Genomic DNA, 16,741 nt, shown 5'->3' with positions numbered 1-16,741 from the left:
AACAAAGAAACACATATAGAATCACCCAGAACAATTGATGATTGTAGAGTAGTTTACAAAGTGTACATATTAAGATTGGATCAGAAATTAGAAATAACTATATTAAAGCCCAGGATACGGATACATTAACCTTACATGTATTGTAGCTTTTGGCTGAGACAGAACTGCAATTCTTAATAATGAGTTTTCAAAGTGGAGGGTTGGGATAGAAGCGGACACTGTGAAAGGGGGATATGCTTCGAGGCAACCCTAGCTAGGCCGCTCACGAGGTTCATCCTTTCTCAGCCAGCACCGTTGGAGCGGGTGAGTGCGTGGCGTGGATGGACTGGTGAAATTGATCAAAATTCACTCAACTCAGCCAACTTGAGTCTCACGAAAACGCCGCCAACATGCCGGCCTACTTCCAAAGGCCAGAGAATGCTCTGAAACGAGCGAACGGTGAGTAGAAAGGCAACTCCGTGTTTCACAAATGTCCGACATTTGTGCTAACGAGCGGACGTTAGCTGCGTTAGCTCGAACGCGCCGTCACTATGCGGCGACGCAGTTAGCCATGCTAGCTGATAGCAGCTAGCTTGAATGGCGGGGGAGCACTGTCGTACTGCTACGTTAGTGTTAAGCTAACAGACTGGGCCTTTTGGGGGGGGGGGACTGAGCATTGAATACGCCAATGACATTTTTAGAAATGTAGCTTAGGAGGCCATTAGATAATCGTAAGGACGCTTCATAGCTTTGACACGTCATTGACAACGACTCCTTGCTAACATTACTGTGGATTTGTAAGCGCTCTGTTCTGTTCTTGTAGCGTTAATGCTAATGCCACGATCACCAAGCACCCTGGGCCTAACACAGTCAGGCTCCTTCCGCCAACCACGGCTGTGGGAGTGGTGCGAGGTGTTCAGGTTTTCTGGTGAACGTATACGGTTACTGTCAACCGGCCGTGGAGCTTATGTGGGTCCATTTACCAATGTGTTTACACAGAGTTCCTTGAGGTCGGGAAGAAGCAGCCAGCTTTGGATGTTTTGTACGATGTCATCAAGAGCAAGAAACATCGAACATGGCAGAAGATCCACGAGCCCATCATGCTCAAGTACCTGGAGCTGTGCGTGGATCTTCGCAAGAGCCACCTGGCTAAGGAGGGTCTCTACCAGTACAAGAACATCTGCCAGCAGGTGTGTGAGGAGAAATGGGGGATGTTGCACAGATCGGGTCTTTGTTGTAGTTTTATGGAGTTCGTTGAATGTCTGTCTTTGCTTTCAGGTGAATATCAAATCTCTGGAGGATGTGGTTAGGGCTTACCTGAAGCTGGCGGAGGAGAAGACTGAGACTGCCAAGGGGGAGTCTCAGCAGATGGTCCTGGACATCGAGGATCTGGATAACATCCAGACTCCTGAAAGGTGAGACTGCTTACCTAAAATGCAGAAATGATGTTTTTCTGCAGCATGAAAAGTGTCAATTTTACATGATAGATAATCTAAATTGATGTCTTATTGTTGTTGGATGATTGTGTGTTATACAGTATAGTGATGCCACAGCTGGAGGTCCAATATGAGACGAGATATCATAATGTTCTAATATGGCACAATATTTGCAGATTTTGTGTTTTCATGGTTTTTAATGCTGCATTACAGAATAGTGATGTAATTTACGAAACCTGCCAGACTATTCTAGCTGTTTTATTATTTGCCTTTACCGACTTCAGAAGTCATAATATCCATAATAGTGAAGATTATTTATCATAACTCTCATTGTGTAAATATTTACTGAAATATTGATGTCCAGGTATTTGGTCAACATTTTTCACATGTTTTGGTCCATATTGCCCAGCCCTAGAGTTTAAGATGATTAGCATGTCATTGTACATTTTAAGATAGATCATTAACGTTGAGCTTGTTGTGACTTCAGTGTTCTCCTGAGTGCTGTGAGTGGAGAGGACACTCAGGATCGTACCGATCGCCTGCTTCTCACTCCCTGGGTGAAGTTCCTGTGGGAGTCCTACCGCCAGTGCCTGGACCTGCTGCGGAACAACTCCAAGGTGGAGCGCCTGTACCATGACATTGCCCAGCAAGGTAGTGACTCACACTGAATACCTTGTTAAGAACGGAGTGAGATATTTTTTAAGGCAGTATTGTCAAAATGTTTTATCGCAAATCTGTTTTCATGTAGGTAGATGTTATTGAATGACAACATGATGAACACTGTAAATTTCAACCAGTCATAACTAATGTTTTACTAGGTCGAAATATATAAGATAAGATAGACATTTACATTTCAATGTAAATATTGCTTTTATCTTTTCTTGTTTCAATACGATTATACTGTGTTTTATAAAAGGCCACACAGAAAATCATTTGAAAACTACAAATAAAAACGTAAATTACATGTTACAAAAGGCTGTATATAATGTCTGGTCGTCTTTTCTGCAGCATTCAAGTTCTGCCTTCAGTACACCCGTAAAGCAGAATTTCGCAAGCTGTGCGACAACCTGCGTATGCATCTGGGTCAGATCCAGCGCCACCACAACCAGAGCACGGCCATCAACCTGAACAACCCCGAAAGTCAGTCTATGCACCTGGAGACCCGTCTGGTGCAGCTGGACAGTGCCATTAGCATGGAGCTCTGGCAGGTCTGTCCATCAAACTCTAAATCTCTCAAAGGACACTATTAGCATGCATGCACATTTCCATGTACTTAGTAGAAATTTAAATGTATAAAATGTTTCTGAAATTCTTTGGACAGTAGTTGTAGTTTGTCCATAAACATGTGATGCATGGTCAAAGGGAAGATGATATTGTAACTAATGTAGCACTGTTTGTCTTTTTCCAGGAAGCATTTAAGGCTGTTGAAGACATCCATGGCCTGTTTGCTCTTTCCAAGAAGCCGCCCAAACCCCAGTTGATGGCCAACTACTACAACAAGGTGTCTACTGTGTTCTGGAAATCTGGAAATGCTCTCTTCCACGCCTGCACCCTCCACCGGCTCTATCACCTCTCAAGGGAGATGCGTAAGAATTTGACCCATGATGAGATGCAGAGGTATAGTCTTCATTATCTGTAAATAAGTGCACACATTTGTCTCTTGTAGTGACCAAATGGTTAATGATACTTGCTTTCGATCTTTAGGATGTCCACCAGAGTCCTCCTGGCCACACTGTCTATTCCCATCACCCCCGAGCGCACTGACATTGCTCGGCTGCTGGACATGGATGGCATCATTGTAGAGAAACACCGCAGGCTGGCCACCCTCCTGGGCCTGCAGTCTCCACCAACCCGGCAGAGTCTCATCAATGACATGGTACATTATCTGCACAAGAAAGCTTTGTTAGGTGTTTTAGGTTTGAACAGTGCACATGAAGATCTTTCTTAGTACAAAAACAGCTTGCGAGTGTTTTAACTTTTAGCTTTTAACCTGATCTTGTGAAATTATTAATTGCTTTTAAATGTTTTCACAAATTTATGTTTGCATTCTAGGTGAGATTTAACTTGCTGCAGTACGTTGTACCTGATATAAAAGAACTTTACAACTGGCTTGAAGTCGACTTTCACCCTCTGAAGCTCAGCGGAAGAGTGACCAAGGTAAATAATCGTTGTAGTGTGCATTGTAGTTTTTATAATATTCACTTGATTCATCAAATTGGGCGACCAAGAATATGCTAACACACTTGCTTTCCTATTAGGTGCTGAACTGGGTAAAAGACCAGGCTGAGAAGGAATCTGATCTGCAGCAGTATGTCCCTCACCTCCAGAGTAACACCATCCTGAGGCTTTTGCAACAGGTAATTATCTTCAGTCTGTTTGATTCTCCTAGAATGCTGTCCTTAATCACATCTACAATGTTGTAGAGACATTGTATAATTGTAGAGATCTCTCATTATTCTTCATCCATTTTATTAGGTCGCACAGATTTATCAAAGCATCGAGTTCACTCGTCTGGCCTCCCTTGTTCCATTCGTGGACGCCTTCCAACTGGAGCGCTCCATTGTCGATGCAGCCCGGCACTGTGATCTGCAGGTGAGGCCAAGATCAGGAGAGAGTGCATTTTGGATGCATTAACTAATTGATACAATAACTATGTATAAACCAACAAAAGTGTTATTACCGTTAAAAATGTTTACTGATCTAACATTTATTTTTCCCCTGAAGGTCCGTATAGACCACACCTCTCGAAATCTGAGCTTTGGCTCCGACCTGAACTACTCGACCAAAGAGGACGCCCCAGTTGGTCCTTTCCTGCAGAACATGCCCTCAGAGCAGATAAGGAACCAGCTGACTGCCATGTCTTCTTCCTTGGCCAAAGCCATCCAGGTCATCAAGCCTGCCTCCATCCTGGTGAGTTACCCTCTGTCTGAGCCCCCGAAGTAGACACCTGATCCGTGACCAACCTTCGCTTTGTTCATACTCCCACATAATGCTAAAAGACCCATAAACGTATTTCCATGTAGTATTACACTCTAGTTCATGATTAGTGTCTTTCTGCAACTCAATGCTGTATTTTGATGTTTTTATCGTTTCTCAGCAAGAGCGCGAGGAGCAAAATCAACTGGCCATTGCTGCCTATTTGAAAAATTCCCGCAAGGATCACCAGCGCATCCTGGCCCGTAGACAGACCATTGAAGAGCGTAAGGAGCGCCTGGAGAGCCTGAACATTCAGCGTGAGAAGGAGGAGCTGGAGCAGCGGGAAGCTGAGCTGCAGAAGGTTCGCAAAGCCGAGGAGGAGCGTCTGCGCCAGGAGGCCAAAGAGAGGGAGAAGGAGCGCATCATGCAGGAGCATGAGCAGATCAAGAAGAAAACTGTCCGTGAGCGGCTGGAGCAGATCAAGAAGACTGAACTCGGAGCCAAGGCCTTCAAGGATATTGATATTGAGGTACAATGTAGATTGCTCTTTAGGTTGAATTCCATAGTGCAGAAATATGTCAATGTAATATAAAGTTAAACTAACAAATCTGTTTTGTACAGCATCTTGAGGAGCTGGATCCTGACTTCATCATGGCCAAACAAGTGGAGCAGCTGGAGAAGGAGAAGAAGGAACTTCAGGAGCGTCTGAAGAACCAGGAGAAGAAGGTAACTGAGTGATCATCAGTGAAAATATCGGTCACCTAGGTATGAATTAGACACTAATCTATCGTTCTTTCTTTCTAGATTGACTACTTTGAGAGAGCAAAACGTCTCGAGGAGATTCCTCTTATCAAAAAGGCTTATGAAGAGCAGCGCATCAAGGACATGGAACTATGGGAGCTCCAGGAGGAAGACAGGGTATTTAAACACAATAAAAAAACAACACTGATTTAAAAATGACATGCTTGGATCAAAGACATTGAAGGCACCCAGGGGAGTATCTCAAATTTGAATATTTTCTTTTCATTGTAGATCAGTAACATGAAAGTTGAACGGGAGAAGGCACTGGAGCACAAGAAGCGCATGTCTAGGATGATGGAGGACAAAGAAAGCTTCTTGTCCAAAATAACTGCTGCCCGTAGCTTCATTTATGAGGTAAGACCATCAGCATAGTAAATGCTGCCTGAATTCCACTATGTTACATCAGCTCAAATGAGAAACCAGTATGCCGAGGAACCGGTATGCGTCAGTTGTCTGCCTGCCGATCGCGTTTCGATAGTTTGAGGACACGCCTTGCAGATGAACTTATGTGATACTGCGGTAATGACTTCTGCATGGAACCAATAGTGTTTCTAGAGCAGACTGGCAGAATAACTGTATGACTGACGGTGGTTTCAAATGCACGATTCTGTCTTATGAAGGAAAAATTGAGTACTTTCGAGGAACGCATGGTGGAGGAGAGGAAGAAGCGCCTGGAAGACAGGAAGAAGCAGCGCAAAGAGGACCGGCGTAACACTTTCTACCGCCAGAAAGAGGATGATGCACAGCGTATCCACGAGGAGTCACTCAAGAAAGGTAATTCGTGTTTGAGTTGGACAAAGTGAAAAGTCAGGAAAATATTTTCTGATCGTGGCAGCCACTCCAAGTGGCTTTTACTTATCGCAGTATAATGCAGGAGCTCTTATTCTGTCAAAGTTTGAACATGTTATCTTCTGCTTTTGTTACAGAGCGTGAGGATCGTGAACGCGTTGAACTGGAGCAGCGAGAGGAGGAGGAGAGGGAGTACCAGGAGCGTCTGCGCAAACTCGAGGAGCAGGAAAAGAAGCAGCGTGCTCGTCAACAGGAGATCGAGGAGCGAGAACTCCGTCGTCACGATGAGAAAAGGCCTCCCCCTGAGGAGAAAACCAAGGTACTCATTTTTATTTTTAGCCGATGGGAAGAACCTACAGTTCTTGAGTTTAACATTCAGTTGAATTTTCATGCCAATATGAAGAAATGGGAATTATAGGTAATTCACTCAAGATGTATTGTTATTGTTGTTTATATGTTACCCAGGATAATTGTGATACCATGGTACCTAGAATAGAAAAAAACAACATATGTAATATATTTTACTGCATTGTAAACTGTATTTAAATCCTTCAGATGTAAAACGAGTTAAAGGTTACACGTGGGTATACATATTACAATGCAAGAAAATGTATCCAAACAGTTTGTCAAAGTATTGTGATGCATTATAATTGTGTCATTCCTAATATGGCGGTGTGATGGAAGGGAGCCCATATATATCGGCATAAGTTCAAGGACTGAGTGCAGAGTAATGGACTACAGGCTAACACTTTAAAGCCTTGTAGGGACCAATCAAGTCTCCAGACCTCTGAGTGTCACCGATGTAATGAAACAATGTGTCTTGATTGATTTATTTTGCTTACGCAGGATTGGGCCGATAAGGAGAATGAGAAGGAGAGTGAGAAGGAGGAAGGGGGATGGAGGAAGCGTGCGGAGGGCGAATCAGAAAGGCGTCGTCCTGTGCTTGACCGGTAAGTTTTGGTGACTATTTGGAGTATTTAATCCTACCTTTTTATTGGTCACCCCATTAAACCATGAGGCTACTGTTAACACTAGCTGTGCTCTCTCTAGGGAGTGGAGAGGCGGTGAGGAGGAAAAAGAGGTCCGAGCACCCCGTCGAGGCTTTGAGGACGATAGAGGACCGCGCCGTGGCGCTGATGAGGACCGTGGTCCACGCAGAGGTTTTGATGATGGCCCCAGGCGTACCTTTGATGATGACCGTGGCTTCAGGCGTGGCTTTGATGATGACAGAGGTCCCCGTAGAGGCATGGATGACTCCAGGGGCGCCAGGCGTGGGGTTGATGATGACTGGGGTCCCAGGAGAGGAGGAGAGGAGGAGAGGGGTGGACGGAGGGGCATGGACGATGGGCCGCGACGTGGTGCCGATGTCGACGATGAGAAACCCTGGAAGCCCGTGAGCCGACCTGGTAAGACTGTGATGGAGATGTCTTCTATAATCTACCTGGGCAATGGTTTATTTAACAAGCAGACTGCTGAGTAGCTTAGTGCTTAAATGTGACGTCCAGCATAATGATCATCAAATTCTTCAGCTGCAGGTGGTTGGCGTGAGCGTGAGAAGGCCCGAGAGGACAGCTGGGGTCCTCCGCGTAACGACGCGGAGAAGGAGGTGGTTAAAGAGGAGGAAAAGAACAGCGACCGCCGCCCAGTCAGGTGGGCCTGATAGACCTAGGACCTTTTTCTCTATATATATATATCTCTCTCTCTCTCTCTCTCTCTCTCTCTCTCTCTCTCTCTCTCTCTCTCTCTCTCTCTCTCTCTCTCTCTCTCTCTCTCTAAATGGAGAGTATCATAGTAATGTTTTCTGTGGTTGGTCAGTTATATTAATTGCTATCTATTCACAGAGAGGAGAAGGAGAATACTTGGAGGAAAGCAGGCACAGAGGAAGGAGGAAGCTGCTGGAGAGACTCTCGGAAAGAGAACACTGACCGCGAGGAACGTCGTGATGATAATCGCAGTGAGCGCCCACGAGAGATTGAGCGCCCACAAGAGATTGAGCGCCCACGAGAGATTGAGCGCCCACGAGAGATTGAGCGCCCACGAGAGATTGAGCGCCCACGGGAAATCGAGCGCCCACGGGAAATCGAGCGCCCTGATAGAGAGCCGCGCCGGGATGACCGTGAAGTCAGAGCCCCACCCAAAGAGCAAGAGGATGGTAAGCACAGTGTGATTTATGTTATAACCATAACATCCATGTCACGGTTACACGCAATGGTTTCCGTAAAATATGTGGCATTGTTAAAGGCTGTGGGACGCAATTTGAGTTCTTTGAGTTGAACAAAACCTTCATTAACATCCAAGCTTCACATTTGTCTAATTTACTCTCGGACCAATGACCGTATGATCCAAACATGGTTGCGGCCATTAGGCACACTTGTCACAACTGTGTTAATTATCCTGAGTCTCCGAGTAACTAAATGGAAGAAATTTGTCGAACAAAACAAATGGGATACACTATGTGGGAGGTGTTGTATTCAGCCAGCAGAGGGCGCTGTTCACCTTTATTCCTGCTATGGCAAGTGCCTTAAAAAGACACCAGGGAGGGTAAATGTACAAACTCCTGAATTAGACTTAAACTTCATGTATAATCAATATGTTCTAATAAGCATAATGTTTTCCTTAGGCGGTTCTTGGCGTCGTGGAGGCGAGGAGAAGCGGGAGGAGCCGCCCAAAGACCAGGAGCAGGAACGTGAGCCCGACAAAGACAACCCTCGTCGCATCAAGAACGAGAAGAACGAGAAGAACGAGACGGACGATGACGGCTGGACCACAGTACGCCGCTGAGTAGCAACCTCTCAGCCAGTTAGCCAGAGTGGTGAATTAATGGCCACACACTTCTGATACTGATGTGAATTATTCCTTTGTATGACATCTTTGTAGCCAGTAGTTTTCCTGAGGGTTAGCTTTCATTTGATTTCCAGCTTCTTTTTTTCTAGGGTTTCTTTCATTTGATTTCCAGCTGTTTTGAACCAGAGGCTCCTCACCACCTAAAACACCATCAACTAATAAACTTGTGTGCACTTTGGACTCATGCAAACTATCAATGTACACATGACTGCGCCCAGTGGTTAGGAGTGTAATTACCTTCCATTTAAAAGAAAAGGAAAAAAAAATGTAAAATGTAATAAACTAAAAACCAATGTACCTGCGCCATCTTTCTGCAAACTCTGTGCATCACCAACTGCCTCTTTTAAATATTTGAACTTGACATAGATGATGGTATATTATGCCACAGAGCCACATCTCATAATAGCAATGACTATTCTCATCTGCTTCAGTGACCTCTGCTCTTCAGCTAATGTTTCAGACGCTTCCTAACCTGAACCAGTGGAATTGACATTTTGATGTGCATGCTTAGAGTATTCCATTGGTCTCGCCTGATATCCAGTGTGTGGTTCTATCTTGCTGCAAGTAATGGTATCAAACCATTAATTGCATGTGTACAGATAAAGCCTTTATTAATAAAGATGTTTGTTCACCACCTATTGTTAAGTTGGTCTCAAATTCTCTATCAACATTGAAGATTGGAGCACACTTATTAGCTATAGTCTGGTATACAAAACTAAACCACTGAGCCCAATGTTGGGGTCAGAGGACACAATGGGTTCAATAGGTTGGCTTGAATGGTTATTCTACAACTATCTTTGAGTATCTATAGTAGGCCATATTGTTAGAATGTAATCATTTGACAAACGAAGTTGGGAAGAAATAACTAGACAGCTTAAAGAACAGTGAGGTCCTAACAGTTACAGTATTACTTTCACCAGTGAACCCTGAAGCTGCTCAGACCCCCAGATGTGGATCTGTTATCACACTACCAGCGCGTGGCCACTAGAGGGCGGTAAAGCTCCGTGGACAGGGCGCGTGAGAGCAGGAGGTGTGTTGCTTCACGTCCACGATCAGCAGTTAACTCGGTCTGAAACTCAGTGGTCAGTTTGCAGTCAGTTATCAAAACAAGTAACATGATGTAGAGTTATAAAAATAAATAACCCTGATCAACTTTTCCTTTAAATGTGTATTCGTTCCGTAACAAACACATGACTTTGAATTTGGCTGACCTGACGCGACATAGCTGCGTGGTAGGTTACAGTAATAATGATGCTATAATAATAATAACAATAATGGTAATACTGATAATAATAATAATGTGCTTCATGGGTCAGGTGTATTGGGTATTATTACAGAAAAGGCAAAAGCAAAAGTGGGTTCAAATAAAACATCTAAAACAGGAAACCCCTCATGATTCTGGATAACAACAATAATCTAGAATGACACATTTTTAGATGTCACATCAGGATGTTATTTGTTGTGCAGCTGTTGCTGCTCTGACGGCTTTGCGAAATCATTTTATTCCACTGTGTATTTTATTCCATACACAGACCCTTGACCCCCCCCCCCCCCCCACACACACACACACACACACACACACATAAACCTGAACCTGTCGATAAGCTTTGCATGGACCCTCGACGTAAACTACGATACTTTATTAAAAAAATAGCCTAATAATAATGAAAATAAAAATACAAGTATTAATAATAATAAGGATCTCACACTATGATTACCATTCACGACCCTCTGGCCCCTTAAAATGCGAATTGTTTTGTAACGTCTGAAAAAGCATGCAAACAAAAAAAACATATAAATATATATATATTTTTTTTAATTCAAATATAATATAGAACAGAACATTGACGTGTTCATTTTCCGGGCTGCATCTATTCAGTTCCGAGCCTTGTGACTGTGACTCTGCGTGCTATTAGTGTGTGCTATTTCTTTATGAAGGCCCCTTGTGCGCGGCACACACGTGCACACACACGCACACGTGCACACACAGAGGTGACAGCCTGCAGACCCAGGTACTCCAATAAACACCTGAGCATGTTTGCATTGAGTAACAGTGAGTGACAGCAGCGACTCAGACGTGGAGATGTGTTATTGAATGTTGAAGACTGTCGGTCCTCTGCTCCGTCTCCTGTTTAATAAATGTAGAGTATAAAGCGTGTTCGGGTCTCCGGGGTCTCCCAGACATCCCAGACAGCAGAAATGTAGAGTCTTCAATAGTGGAATCTAAAGAAAAATGAAAAAAAGAGCAGGGAGGAAACAAGAGCAGCTTCTCGAATCCATTGAGAAAACCAACAAACAGGAAGAAAAATGGAGAAAAGAACCGAAGGCCGACTGATGAAACTGATGCTAAAAGCCTCCGACAATATACTTTAATATGGAACGATTTGATGTTTGCGCAACATTGTCGCGCATAATTAAAAATAATCACTAACCAACACTAACACCAAATGCACCCCCCACCACCATAAACAAATGAAATTAAAAAAAACACAGGTTGAAGCTGTCATAGCCTTAAAAATGCACAAAAATAAAATAAAAAAGCAGGCTATACCTTGAGCTTGCTTCAGACGAGTGTGCTAAATGTCCTGGAGATATATGTGCGCGCGTGAGTCTGTGTGTGCGCGCACGCGCGTGAGTGTGTGTGAGTGTGTGTGTGTGTGTGGGGGGGCTCCTTCTCTGGACGAATCCGTTCCGTGTTGCGTTCGAGTCCGCCTCTCCGCGCCCTGCTTCCCCATTGACGCACTTTTTAAGCGTCTTCCTCTCCTCCAGCTTAAGGCGAGCAGCAGCGGCAGCGCCAATCACCATGCCATTACAGAGGAAGCTGTTTATGGGACTGCAGCGCTAATTAGGCTCATGAACTAACACATCTGCCTGCACCGAACCCGGCGAGGAAAACGATCACATCCATGGATTAGTCGGGGAGCAGCAGCCGAGCACTTTTTATTTTTTGGGCTTTCCCCCCTGACGCGGCCGCCTTTTTCTCCCCACAACTTATTTATACCGCGCACAAACTTTCCCCCTTTTCTTTGGGTGTGGAGTATTTTTTTTTAAGCGAGAGCGCCGAACGACAACTTTAAAGTTAAACTGGGGGAACTGGACTATCAGACCATGTTCCAGCCGGCACCCAAGAGGTGTTTCACGATAGAGTCTTTGGTGGCGAAGGATAATCATGTACCGGCGTCCCGCAACGAGGAGCCCATCCGGCCGGCAGCGCTCAGCTACGCGAACTCCGGCCAGATGAACCCTTTCCTCAACGGCTTCCACTCCGGCGGCCGCGGCGTGTACTCGAACCCGGACTTGGTGTTCGCCGAGGCGGTCTCTCACCAGCAGAACGTCCCGGTGCACTCGGTGGCCCCGCAGCACGCGCTGGCCGCTCACCCGCTTTCCTCCTCGCACAGTCCGCACCCTCTTTTCGCCAGCCAGCAACGGGACCCCTCCACGTTCTACCCCTGGTTATTACACAGATATAGGTACTTGGGACACAGATTTCAAGGTAAGTTCTCACGACGCTTCGTTTGGCTCTCGTGCGCCAGTTGTTGTTGTTGTTTATTTTTTGTATCCCCCTCTCTCTCTCTCCATCACTTCAGACAGCAGGATAAATAAGGAATTTAAAAAATATGAGAAACTATAGCAGAGCCGTTTTAAAGACAATCCTCAAATGACCAGGCCACAACAGACACTTATGTAATGGATTGTTTCGTTTATAAATATTGATATTTCCTCATTTGCAAGAAAGTAACAACAACAACAACAACAACATATAAAAAAGCAACGCTATTCGTATAAAACATATTGTTGACTTGGCTTCTCCTGCCTGTAACGTGTTGGACACTCGACCCGCTGACATGTGCGCTCACTGCTGGCCTGCAGCTTAATCGGATATAAGAGCAGATCCATGAACCAAAAGCGTCTCGCGGCCTGTTTCACAGACGGATTTCACCGGTTAACTAAAATGCGTGTTCTTGTATTTAGTGGGGGGAAATACAAAATAATTGGGTGGTTATTTGACAGTCTATTGCTAATTTTTGAAGGCTGACATGAGTCCAATTTTGGGAAATTCAAATTGTATTAACTAAGCTGCGGGATGTTTGACTAAGAGAATTCGTTTATAATATTTTTTTCTTGCGGTCGCTTATTTTCATGCATTTATTATTGCGATTTTTACCCCTGAAAATATAGGTACAATTAATACATTTTATAGGAAGTAATTCAAAATTAATTTCCTACGATATTTTTTTGGGGTTGCTGTTTATTTAAACGTCATCATGCTATTTAATTGTACCTTTTGTTTACAAAGGCTAATTTAATTAGGCCCAGGATTAAAGCTCTTTCCTGCATGCGGTGGTCTCACACGCGTCAGCTGGAGAACGTCTACAATAAGCAGCTATTAAAATGCATAGGTATTCGGTAAATTACCAAATGATAGACTCGTGTCAGACATGATCATCCTGCTGCATGGACAGTCTGCCCTCAGTCCACCATTGTTTCTAGCTGTGCGCAGGCCTGCTGTTTGTGATGGAAATGTTAACATCTTATCGAATCAGAGAAAAAGCTCCTGACGGATCCTGGTTTTCTTCCCGCTCCCAGGTAATGAAACGAGCCCGGAGAGCTTCCTTTTGCACAACGCGCTGGCCAGAAAGCCCAAAAGAATCCGGACAGCTTTTTCACCTTCGCAACTCCTGCGGCTCGAACACGCGTTCGAGAAAAACCATTACGTGGTGGGAGCAGAAAGAAAGCAGCTCGCCCACAGCCTTAGCCTCACAGAAACTCAGGTAAGAAACACCATTTCATCCTCAACATTAAAACTCTACATCCGGTCATTTTTCTAACCAAAGAGTACAATGCGCTCATTTTATTATGAAACGCATACAATATTGCTCCCTGTGTGTTGAGACCTATCCTTTTATTTGTTATTATAAAAAACATATTGCTCACATTATGGCTGATGCAGTGGACTATATGTTATATATTTGTATGATTTAACATGACACTGTACGTCATGGAGCCTTTAAAAAAAGCAGGCCTCTATAAATTGAATGTCTCGTATATGACAAAAGAATAGACATGTAGTTAGCATAGCAATAACTTTCAATAATCAGCCATGAATTGTTTCTACACAGCAGGCTCCATAAATGCATGTTGTCACTCGAAGACAGGGGCTTTCTGTTGGATCGGATCCACTGTCATTGTATAGGCCTAACCTCATTTCAGGAGGGGTTGAATTACTTTGTTTTGGGGGGAGAATGTTGCCTTTCAAAATGGAGGGCAAATTAACCAGTTAACCATTTTATGGGATAGGCGACACAAAGCGCGAGGCGGCTCCCGTGGATTCCCTCTGCCATATTTAAGATGCTGTTTGAGCCCATCAGCCGCTGCCTTTTGTCCGCGGTGTCTCCTTTGGACGGCGGGGCCTTTGGAGCGACTGAAGGGAGAAATGAACCGTCACCTACTTTAATTAGCCCACTGAAGGCTTATTAAATGCACCTCAGTGGCCGTTTAAGAGCAAAAAAAGAAAAGAAGGGTCTGCAGAGTGACAAAGCAGGAGCAGACCATTTATCGATTTAGAAGTTGTTCACTCCCAACGCGTCCATTTAGAGGAGTGTGTGAAAATCTGTTTAAAAAAAAAAACGTCTGGGATGCTGGCAGGAATACTCACACTGAATTAAAGTGCTGACATCAGATGTTTCAGAGCGCAAATAAAATACATTTAAAAAAATACTTTACTCTATTTAATTTGATATTCATTTATATTATGTCTAAGGGCGTTCGTGCGTTGAATGGATATTGGACTGACAATTGTAATCGGAGGATTAAAATGCATGGATTCATACTTTCACGAGGATTTCACGAGGATCTTTGTTTATCCCGGAGGTTGTTTGCTCACTGCTCACCAACTACAGGTCACAGTTCACCTTCTCATTTCTACTTAGCCCCCGCTCCAAACCCAACGTGTCCCTTTTACGCGTGCTTTTTACGCACTGTGCCAACGCGGTTTATCTCGTGACACTGATCCAGGTTGTTGTTGTTTTTTTTCGACGTTTTTTTTCTAAACCTTTCTCTTTTTCTTCTTCTTCCCTTTCAGGTAAAAGTGTGGTTTCAAAACCGGAGGACGAAGTTCAAGCGACAGAAGTTGGAGGAGGAGGGCTCGGAGTCTCAGCAGAAGAAGAAAGGATCGCATCACATAAACCGGTGGAGAATGGCGACTAAACAGGGGGGTGGGAGCCCAGAGGAAATCGATGTCACTTCGGACGATTAAAAAAAAAAGGAAAGAGAGAAAGACTATATAAGCGTCCGAGTGAAGGAGGACATGGATAACGGAAGCCGTGTAGAGACAGTGAGGGGGTAAAAAGCCAATGTCACATTTCAGCTCTCCGGAGAGGCAGCTGAGGGTGAGAGAAACCCGACTGGTGGCTTTGCTGTCACCGCGTGGGTCTCGATCCAAAATGACCCGGGTTGAGTGTCTCAGTCCACCGACCTGAACCCTTCCACGCACCAACCACCACCACAATCTCCTATCTACCACCGCCTCATTTTCTCTCTCCAATTCATATTGGACGTTTGCACTTCAGAAGTTTTTTTTTTTCTTCTTTTTTTTGGAAAACGTTTCCACTCAAGATACCAAAACACCAAACTGCTTTTGTAAAACTTGAATTGCATGGTATATTTTTTTCCTTCTTCCTCCTGGTAGTTGTTTTTAATTTGACAAGTTTTTTCTCAAACCAAGAAAAAAAAAATCAATTTTGTTTTGAACTCTATTTTCAAACAGAGATGTCGTGCTTCTTCCTTTTTACAAAGTGTGCAGTCTTTAATTAATGATTCTCGTGTAAAAGTGATTGTGAAAACATATGAAGTAGCGGTGCTGCGATATAGTGTATTTTCTTTTCTTTTTTTTTTGGAAAAAAAGTACAGAAATTGAATTTCAATTTACAAAAAAAAAAAAAATTCTAAAAAGTGAATGAGACTACAGATCAAGTACTTAAAGGGAAGGTATCAGGACATTCCTTTAACCTAAAGCTTTACACACGTGTCGCTGTGGCCCCACGCAGCCTTCTGTCAGGACTCACCCTCCAGTGAAAGTTGCCACGAAGGACTAAATGCAACAAATGAGAGTTTAAAAAAAAAGAACAAAAAAAAAAACTTCAAGCACTGAGCGTATTCCATGTACAGAAATGCTAAAAGTTAATGTTTCTGTTAAACCCTCTTTTACAGAATGTAAATACTTTTTGTGTTTGTGTTAAGTTTGCTACAATTTTAACACAAAGTATACTTCCAAGAAGTATGTAATTGTCAATATTTTGTCAATAAAGTTTTATCAATATGTTGCGCGCAGTAGAAGTAAGACTTTTGATTATATAGAGCGGCTGAAAGGAGGCTACAAGGCGATGATCTTTATTCTTACTTTGTGCCACCAAACAGAATCACGTGGAGGTTTTGCTGATGTGGCGTTCGGAGTTGTATTTCATAGCACAGCCTAACGTGTTGTTTCTCGGGCTGCTTGTGTTCTGGAGGGGCTGCAGTCTGCTGCGCTGCGGCTACAAAGAGTCCCTGCGAGCTTTTGTGAAAGTGCAAATCAGTTTGGGCAATTATCATGCGAGTAATATGAGGGGGAAAGGGGATGCATTGCCCAGTGGTCCACTTTAATCTCTTAATCCACGGATCCAAGGGGCCTTGGTTGGACATAATTTAGTACAATCTGACTACCCCTCACGATGCGATAAGGGAAGGTTGCAATGTGCCGCAAAATGGGATCTTTGTTTAAAACCTTGTCTTGTGGCTCCATCGTGCTGCAAGCTGCTGCTTTGGACTGAGCGGGGACGTTAGGACCTCTCCAGGAGCTGTAGGCTGCGTGGAGATGTTATTTACAGCAGGAAGACACGCTCTGTTTACACAGCAAAACAATGCTGCCACTTACCACAAAAAAATCGGACAAATTTAAACTGGATTATGATTTTTCTTTTTTTGTGTGTGTTTGTGAA

The 16,741-nt window shown here is 43.9% G+C and overlaps 2 protein-coding genes across 2 annotated transcripts; both read left to right on the top strand.

Moving 5' to 3' along the window:
* Nucleotides 1-297: 297 nt before the first annotated feature.
* On the top strand, nt 298-9,401 carry eif3s10 (eukaryotic translation initiation factor 3, subunit 10 (theta)). The gene is made up of 22 exons (XM_079230007.1): nt 298-438; nt 979-1,169; nt 1,258-1,394; nt 1,903-2,066; nt 2,424-2,623; nt 2,824-3,032; nt 3,120-3,291; nt 3,468-3,572; nt 3,674-3,772; nt 3,891-4,007; nt 4,140-4,325; nt 4,513-4,860; nt 4,953-5,057; nt 5,136-5,249; nt 5,364-5,486; nt 5,753-5,906; nt 6,059-6,240; nt 6,768-6,871; nt 6,972-7,327; nt 7,451-7,571; nt 7,763-8,073; nt 8,542-9,401. The coding sequence occupies exons 1-22, from the start codon at nt 390-392 to the stop codon at nt 8,700-8,702; spliced, it is 3,708 nt and encodes a 1,235-aa protein (XP_079086133.1). The 5' UTR covers nt 298-389; the 3' UTR covers nt 8,703-9,401.
* Nucleotides 9,402-11,873: 2,472 nt separating this feature from the next.
* On the top strand, nt 11,874-16,046 carry emx2 (empty spiracles homeobox 2; the record flags this gene model as incomplete). The annotated part of the gene is made up of 3 exons (XM_079230016.1): nt 11,874-12,258; nt 13,353-13,537; nt 14,848-16,046. 3 exons carry the CDS (start codon nt 11,874-11,876, stop codon nt 15,019-15,021), a joined length of 744 nt encoding a protein of 247 aa, XP_079086142.1. The 3' UTR covers nt 15,022-16,046.
* Between the last annotated feature and the right edge of the window lie 695 nt (nt 16,047-16,741).

The sequence above is a fragment of the Taurulus bubalis genome, assembly GCF_910589615.1.
Source record: "Taurulus bubalis genome assembly, chromosome: 14".
NCBI lineage: Eukaryota > Metazoa > Chordata > Actinopteri > Perciformes > Cottidae > Taurulus > Taurulus bubalis.
Note: the sequence above shows the minus strand (reverse complement) of the source record. Positions and strands in the feature narration are given on the sequence as shown.